Consider the following 8,799-nt stretch of genomic DNA (forward strand, 5'->3'; position numbering starts at 1 on the left):
GCGGCGGCGGCGGCCCGGGAGGAGGCCGGGGAGGCGGCGGCGGCGGAGGCGGTGGAGGGGGCGGCCGGCCCCGGCCCCGCGGCGCCCCCCGACGGCGGGGACGAGACGCTTCGTCTGCTGGACCAGCTGCTGGCCGAGTCGGCGGCCTGGGGCCCCGGGGAGCTGGCCCCGCGGGGCCCGGCGCGGCCCCGACCCGCAGCCGGCGCCGGGAGCCCGGTGAGTGTCGGAGCCCGCGGAGCCGGTGGGGCAGCTGCGCCGGTTCCTGCCCCGGAGCCCCCTCCCCGGCGGCCCGCACGCCGCGCCCTGTCCTTCCGGGGCCCCCGCCCTGTTGCCCTGTCCCCCAGCCCCCGCGGCCGTCCCGCCGCGCGCTCCCTGCTCGCCCCCTTCCCCTCTCTGCCTCCTCTGGGTGCTGGTCTCACTGCCTCCAATTTGGGGGGTGACAGTGCTGTGCTGGCAGCAGCCTTAAAAGGCAGGGAGACAGACATCCCTTAGCAGAAATGCATCTCCCAGGCTTGCTTCTGGCCAGAGCTTGCCTTTTTTTTTCCTTTTGGAACTGTGGCTCCTTCCAGCCTAGGTAGGGGCTGCTTTCTTCTCAGGTACCTCCCTCCCCCTTTGCCATTCCCCGGGCACTGTCGGAGGAGGATGCTAAGAGGTGGGACCGGTAGCCAAACAGTGTTTACAAAGGCCCCTTGCGTCAGACACATCAGGATCTTTGCCTTGTGGTCAAGCAGTTGGCACACTACTGGCTATTTTTAAGATGCTCTGCAATTTCTTTTTGGCTTCCCTCTTCTCTCTTCCAGAACACTTGTAATAACATCCCCGCTGTTCTAGAAAAACAATAAAAGTGAGCAGTCTCGTATGGCAACAGCCTTCACTCCAGCAGAGCTGAATGAACAAGATCTGTGATATCAGCTCCTGGGCTTGAGGAGGATGTCCAAGGCAGTTCCCCCCTTCCCTGGAGTCCTGCAGGCTTTGCTTAACGACTGCTGGGACCAGAGGGAGGTGTCTTCCGGGGCAGCCACCAAGCAGTGGAATCCTGGAAGCTCCTCAGTGAGGTGGGGAGGGGTGGGTGGAAAGGACTGGGCCAACCCGGACACTGCAGGGTCTTCCTCCCCTGTCCTCCTGCCCAGCCCCTGCTACCCTCCCAAAGTGAGCTGCAGCAAGTGAGACCCAATTATATAACAAGATTCCTTTAAGATTACATCAGAGTTCCATTATATAACCCTCAAAATGGGGGAAATTCTGAGACGGCATGGAAGCAATCTTTTAGGGATCAGTTGTCAAGTGCTTTGGAAACTTCAGAAGGGAAAATGGAAAGAAAACAGAGAGAATGGATTTCCCTCCCCCATCCCCACCCCCATTCGTTGAGTATCACAGCAACTCCTGGGGTGCATGGGCTGCCTTACTCATTCTTTCAGTCATTTCTCAGGTATTGCTTGAGCACTTACTGTGTGCCGGGCATCGCTCTGGGTGCTAGAGACGAACGCTGATGGCACGCAGTCCTTGCCCTCAAGAAGTTGACAGTGTAATGGGGGAGAGGGCTCTGCAAACAAAAAGTAGAACACCTGTGGGCAGTCTGTAGAGAGAGTCCACAGGAGGAGCAACTGGTCCTCTGGAGAAGTTAGGTCAGCATACCAGCAGGACAGCACTTGAGCTGCATCTGGAAGGGTCTGTGGCACTAGCCAGGCGAACAAGCAGCAAAGAGCATTTGGGCAGAGAGAAGCCTGCATGCGAAGGCAATGGCGGCCGGGGCACATGGTACCCAGGGTGTGGGTGGGAGCACGGGAGTTGAAGAGGTTGGGAAGGGTGAATGCCAGGCTACGGACATGCCACGCTAGGAGTATTCCCTGCTGAGGAGTTTGGACTTTACCATAAAAGCCGTGGGTATCTTTGAAGGACTAAGGGGAGTGACATTTTGTGTCTTAGGAAGGTTGGACCAACAGCCATGGGGAGGATGAACCGGGCAGAGTAAGGACTAGGGGCTGCTTCAGCGGTCCAGACGGGCAGGTCCTGAGGGCAGCAGCGCAGTGAGAGGGCTGAAGGGGATGGAGTCGAGAGAGACTAGGAGGTGAAGTCAGCCAGCTGGGGTTGCGCTTTTGGATGTGGATTGTTTGTATCTTTTGTACCATAGATGTTTCTTTTTTTTTTTTTTTTTTTTGCGGTACGTGGGCCTCTCACTGTTGCGGCGTCTCCCGTTGCGGAGTACAGGCTCCGGACGCGCAGGCTCAGCGGCCATGGCTCACGGGCCCAGCCGCTCCATGGCATGTGGGATCCTCGCGGACCGGGGCACGAACCCGTGCATGGAGTTTTTCAGCTCTTATTGTGTATATGTTCTGAATCAAGGTAAATTTTTCCCTTACATTTTGGTGGAAGCGACTTTCAGTTAAATATATATATATTTTTTTGTCTGTGAACCGTAATACTTTGTAATGAAACACTAGGTAAGAGGATTTTCACTCTGGATTGTAAATTTAGGAAAAATTATGGGCATATTTGAGGTAAGACACAAATGTGAAGGATACAGTAGTCTCTCTGCACTGCGGCTGTATTACAAATCCCCATGCCCAAGAAACAGGATCTCAGGGAGAAAATGGGATGAATGAGGCCAAGGCCACTGGGGAACCCGTGACAGTCTGTGTGTGGATTTACATTCACTGAAATATAGCTACTGAGACACTTCCCTAAATAAAGAGCATTTCCATGACATTCCTAGTTTCCAGTCCAGTTCCATAAATTCTTGGTACCAGTACATGTCAGCTAGAAAGAAGTCTTTCCCTTCATGCAGTTTTAAGTTTGGGTGCGTGTTCACTGCAGAGATGCGCATGAGATGTTCGGTTTCCTGTCAGATGACGTGCACAGTAAAGAAGGGGAAGGAGGATTACATCCGTTGGGCACCTGTTCTGTGTTAAGGACTGAATTAGGTACTTCCTGGTCATTGTCCCACGTTCCCCTCTTCAAACAGCCTTTTAGATAAACAGTGCTTTCTATTTTACAAACAAGGCCATCTCAGTCCCAGGAGATTGATAACATACCCAAAGCCACACAGCCAGTAAGTGGGGGTAGCAGAGTTTGTAGCAGGCCTGCCGGGCTCCAGCCCCTCTGCAGACAACCTGGAATGTTCCATGCCTTTTCCATTTTCCAGATGTCCAAGTCACAAGGCAGATCCAGCACTTCCAGTGCTCTGCTCACAGTGGCACTAATGCCTGGCCCGTTTTTCTTTACGATTTTTTTTTTTAACATTCAGTAATCCGTAGCATTCCCCAAGCAAACTCATCAAGAACCTGTATTTTGTCTGATAAAAGTACCACCCGTCTTGTCCTCATAATACCCCCTGAATGTTATTTTAGGCAGCCTCCTTATTCATTCAGATGTTTATGTGCTTATGGGTCATACAGTTTTTACTAAAAGTTGTGAGACTCCCAATTATTCACTTAGTACATCTGTCACCAGCATCCTTTTACTTGAGCATTTTCATGAGCCCCTGTGTGTAAGCATGTTACTGGTTGCACGGGGGCAGAAGCAGAAGAACAAAGAGGCAAAAGACTCAGAAAGAGTCCTTTCCCCATCCTGTATCGGTTTTGATTCCTATGAAACAGAGGGCTTTGCTGTTCACTTATAATCACTCGGAAATTGTTCAGACGTTGTAATACAGCCGCTATTTATTCAGGCTATTCTAACAGCCGGCTCCTTACCTCCATTGCTTTACTTAATCCTCATCAGAATAGGTACCTGCCAAATTGGTGTCGCCTCCCCCCAACTTCATGTCAGAGGGGAGTGTACAAGGCCCAGAGAGATAGTTCACTTGGCCAGTATCGTGCAGTTTGAACGAGCCAGTTGGAGTCGTTCTGACTATACCTCTGTAGAGCACTGTGTATACTGGAATTTTAACTGAGTGAATTTGCCATCAGGAGGGATTCTCACTTGTTCCCTGATTCCTCTGGTGCCCAGTTTTCCTCTGAGATAGGTCTCCATACCCCGGCTTCCATGAGTGTGTACAAGATGTGTTCCAGTCTCTAAAGATGTGTTCAGCCCAGAAAAGGTTATGCTTACTTTTAAGTGTTTGTTTTTGAAGTTAGAATAGGTAATATACATGCATGTGAGAAAAAAATTGTTCTTGGTTGTTCTCTGCAATAAAATACTTAAAATGATCCTACTCATGAGAGATGTGGGTTTTTTAAAAAAATATTTTATTCATTTATTTATTTAGGCTGCGCCAGGTCTTAGTTGTGGCATGCGGGCTCATAGTTGTGGCACGTGGGCTTCTTAGTTGCGGCACGCATGCAGGATCTAGTTCCCTGACCAGGGATTGAACCCGGGCGCCCTGCATTGGGAGCGCAGAGTCTTACCTACTGGACCACCAGGGAAGTCCCACATGAGAGGTTTTAAATAAAAAGATAAGCCCTATATTAGCTTCACTCTACAATTGTAAAGGAATATATGCTCATTGCAGAAAAATTGGAAAACAGAAAAAATATATATTAAAAAAATATGTAGAAAAGGAAATAAAGATTGCTCATAGGGCTTCCCTGGTGGTGCAGTGGTTAAGAATCCACCTGCCAACACAGGGGACACGGGTTCGACCCCTGGTCCGGGAAGATCCCACATGCTGTGGAGCAACTAAGCCCGTGCGCCACAACTACCGAGCCTGCTCTCTGGAGCCCACGAGCCACAACTACTGAGCCCGTGCACCTAGAGCCCCATGCTCCACAACAAGAGAAGCCACCTCAATGAGAAGCCCGCGCACCACAGCAAAGAGTAGCCCCTGCTCGCCACAACTAGAGAAAGCCCACGCGCAGCAACGAAGACCCAACGCAGCCAAAAATAAATTAAAAAATAATAATAAAGTTCCCTTAAAAAAAAAAGAGCATAGTGTAGATATACAATTTATAGCATCCTTTTATTTAGCATTATAGTATAAGCATTTCTCCCATCATAATGTCTTCATAATTTGCCCACCATCCAGAGGTAGTGTTATTTAATTAATCTCTTATTGTGAGATATTCAGGCTGTTTCCAGGTAGGTTTTTTTGTTTGTTTATTTTTTGCCAATATTGAGAACCTTTTTTTTTCGGCCATGCCGTGTCGTGGCTTGCGTGACCTTAGCTCCCCGATCAGGGATTGAACTGTGCCCCCTGCAATGGGAACGTGTAGTCCTAACCACTGGACCACCAGAGAATTCCCGTAATGTTGAGAATCTTAAGAAAACTGTATAGGCAAAGACCATATTGCATCATTAACAATTTAAAATGTTTCCCAATATACTCTTTAACTTATCAGCTGTCACCTGTTTTCATTTCTTTTGTTCTTTTTTTTTAACATCTTTATTGGAGTATAATTGCTTTACAATGGTGTGTTAGTTTCTGCTTTATAACAAAATGAATCAGTTATACATATACATATGTTCCCATATCTCTTCCCTCTTGCGTCTCCCTCCCTCCCACCCTCCCTACCCCAGCCCTCTAGGTGGTCACAAAGCACCGAGCTGATCTCCCTGTGCTATGCGGCTGCTTCCCACTAGCTATCTATTTTACGTTTGGTAGTGTATATACGTCCATGCCACTCTCTCACTTTGTCACAGCTTTTAAAGATATATATCATTGAATTATAACAGAGTCTTAAAATTTTTTTATGTAATCTATCTCATAAGCGGCTTTTCATGCTGTTGCATAATATTCTTCATTATTATTTTAATGAATGCAAAATATTTCATCAAGTTCACGTACTTGACCATCCGGTGCGGATGGTCAGCAGTGGTTTGTGCAGACGGAGATTCTTAGCACCTGAGTGCTAAGAAGGCAGCCTCCAGCCCAAGGCGACCCATTCAGATTCCCAGCAGACTCGGCCGCTTTGGTTTCTTCGCAGTTTGAGAATCACAGATTGCTGGAGCTGAAGGGACCTTAGAGACCACCGAGGCTACCTTCTCATTTACATCCCAGGCCTTTGGGTCCCAGCAGGGTGATTGCCCAAATCCCCAGCAGGACCAGGATCCATGCCAGGTCATCTGCCTCCGGGGGTGAGGATCCGGCTGCCCGTGTGAAGATGCGCTTGCAGGTGCTTCATAAGCTGTTAGAACGCTGTAGATACGTAATTTATTGTTATTTTCCTTCAGTCCCACCCTTTACCTTCTCCAGGTCTCCCCGGCCTTCTGTCTCCGGAAACACTTTCCTGAAGCAAGGCCTGGTGAGGGGAGGTGGGCGCCCTAGGACTGGTGGCTTCAGAGTCAGAGCCTCCTTTTGCAGAAGTCCTTTGTCACGTCAGGAAGGCAAAGCAGCCCTCACAGCAGAGTCCACTGGGCCTACAGCGTGTGCTGTCTGGGAAGCCATGAAGTGGAGCCGCGTGGGGACAGTAGCGCCCGCTGGGGGCGAGAGGACTGAACCCAACTGGGAAAGTGCTGAAACCTGCCGAGGCCGGGAGATCCGGTACCTCCGCTGCATGTGTTAACATTTCCATAATGAAGCATAAGCAAACCTGGGCTCCAAAGAAGGACAGTTCTAAGAGAGGAAGGGGGAAGTCTACTGATAAAACACAACAGGGTGGCTGGGTCTCAGGCTCGTCGTGCGGCGTGAAGGAAGCCAGGCAAAAAAGGGTGCACGCTGTCTGACCCCATGTCTTTAGGCTTCTAGAGAGGGCACACGGGTGTGCGGTGACAGGGCCCAACTAGTGGCCGCCTGCAAATGGGAAGGCGGAGGAGGGAAGGAGGGAGCAACACCCGGGGGTGATGGATGTGGTTTAACAGTGGATACACCTGTCAAACCTGTCAGATCGTATTCTGCAGACGTCTACAGCTTGTTCCAGGTCAACTATATATATTATTGATATGGGTACATATATACATATAAAGCTGTTAAACTTTAAGAGTTAAGGGGAGAACTCTTTAAACAGAAGAAGCAGGATATACATATTGTTAAATAAAATATTCGGTGGGTTTTCTAAAGATTAACCACGGATACTTCACTTTTTTTTCCAAAAACCCTAGTTGTAAGAGTCAGAGGAGACTTTTTTTTTTCTTTTAGTTAATTAATTAATTAATTTTTGTCTGTGTTGGTCCTCACTGGCACACGCAGGCTTTCTCTAGTGGCGGTGTGCAGGCTTTGTTGTGGAGCACGGGTTCTAGGTGCGCAGGCTTCAGTAGTTGTGGCTCGTGGGCTCTAGAGCGCAGGCTCAGTAGTTGTGGCGCACGGACTTAGTTGCTCCGCGGCATGTGGGATCTTCCCGGACCAGGGCTCGAACCTGTGTCCCCTGCATTGGCAGGCGGATTCTTAACCACTGTGCCACCAGGGAAGTCCCAGAGAAGACTTTAAGAAATCATCTTATTCAGTTCTTCCTCGGATGTTTTCTGCTTCTTGTTCAGCTATGGTGTGAGTTTTTCAAAGCACCCCTAGGATCTCAAGTGATGACACATCACACGCTCATCCTGAGTTCAGCCAGGTTCCCACGGCCCCAGTCCAGGTGCCGTGGCCTCTCCGGGGTCCAGATGTGTCCTACCGAGCAGGAGTGGCAGGCTTCCTGCTGGCTGGGAGCTTGTGTCTGCACTAGGCCTGGAGCAGCCCCCAGGGGCTGCTGTGTCTTTGCTTTTCACAAGCTCCTGAGCGGCTTCAGCAAGTTGGATCTCCTGGGAGGCCTGTCTAACACATTTTGCGTCTGAGAAAGTCAAGTTAAAGACTTAAATTGATGAGAGGAAGAACCTCATATTCAAACCACAGAAGGAAACACAGGTAAATAGATGAAAGATACAACAAAGCTGAGCTGTCAGGGAAATTAGAAAAGAAAGAGTATGGCCTTCTGTGTGAGTGCAGCCTTGGGGCGTCCAGTCCACATACTTGATGCACCACATCATCGCTGCCCTACAGCTGGCAGCGCGTCCCCGTTAGTAGTGAGTGGAGCAGCGCAGAGAAGTGGAAACTGGCTGACGATGCAAATGTTTGATTCCGATTTCTTGCTCTTTCACTCAGTTGCCCTCCTGATGGGAGAAACCATATCTGTAACGACTCTTACGAAACCTGGTGATGAGAGGAAAAGCCCCAGCAGGTGATGGCAAAAGCTGGTTCCAGCAGAAATGGACAAGCGGGAACTAGGGTCCCTATTGGATGACTTCATAAAAAATAGCTGAAGGGTAGTTGAGTAAAAGTATTACTTTACTTCTCTGTTGTCCCTGAGAAAATAACCAGCCTCAGTGACTGAAAACTGCAGGGAGGAAGATTGGTGTCAATATTATACGAGAGAACTTTCTCATATGCCCAAGAGAATTGAAAGGAGGGTCTCAAAGAGATATCTGTGCACCCGTGTTCATAGGAGCATTGTTCACAATAGCCAAAAAGTGGAAGCCACCCCAGTGTCCCTTGATGGATGAATGGATAAACACAACATGGTATACACATACAGTGGAATATTATTCAGCCTTAAAAACGAACGAAGCTCTGGCACATGCTTACAACATGGATGAACCTCGAGGACATTATGCTGAGTGAAATAAGCCAGGCACAAGAGGGCAAATACTGTATGATTCCACTTAGGTGAGGTGCTAAAGGACTCATTTCTATGGGACCGGAAGTACAATGGTGGTTGCTGGGGTTTGGGGGTCGAGAGTTGTTGTTTAATGTGGACAGGGGTTCAGTTCTGCAAGATGAAGTTTGCGAGATTGGTTAATGTACTTTACTGAACTGTACGCTTACAAATGGTTAAGATGGGAAATTTCAGGTTAAGATGGTTTAAGATGTGTGTATTTTACCACAATTAATTTTTTTTTGAATAAAAAAAAATCAAAGAATTTTCAGCTAGTCTGAGCTGCCCGAGCAGGAAT

At 48.9% G+C, this 8,799-nt stretch overlaps 1 protein-coding gene across 1 annotated transcript in view; it reads left to right on the top strand.

The window, feature by feature from the left end:
• The window catches only part of CYS1 (cystin 1), an 18,144-nt gene that overhangs the window by 115 nt on the left and 9,230 nt on the right, over positions 1-8,799 (top strand). Inside the window, exon 2 of the mRNA XM_007456946.1 lies at positions 22-198. Within this exon, the coding sequence (XP_007457008.1) occupies positions 22-198 (177 nt within the window). The remainder of the gene's footprint in view (positions 1-21; positions 199-8,799) is intronic.

The sequence above is a fragment of the Lipotes vexillifer genome, unplaced genomic scaffold (assembly GCF_000442215.2).
Source record: "Lipotes vexillifer unplaced genomic scaffold, Lipotes_vexillifer_v1.1 scaffold390, whole genome shotgun sequence".
NCBI lineage: Eukaryota > Metazoa > Chordata > Mammalia > Artiodactyla > Lipotidae > Lipotes > Lipotes vexillifer.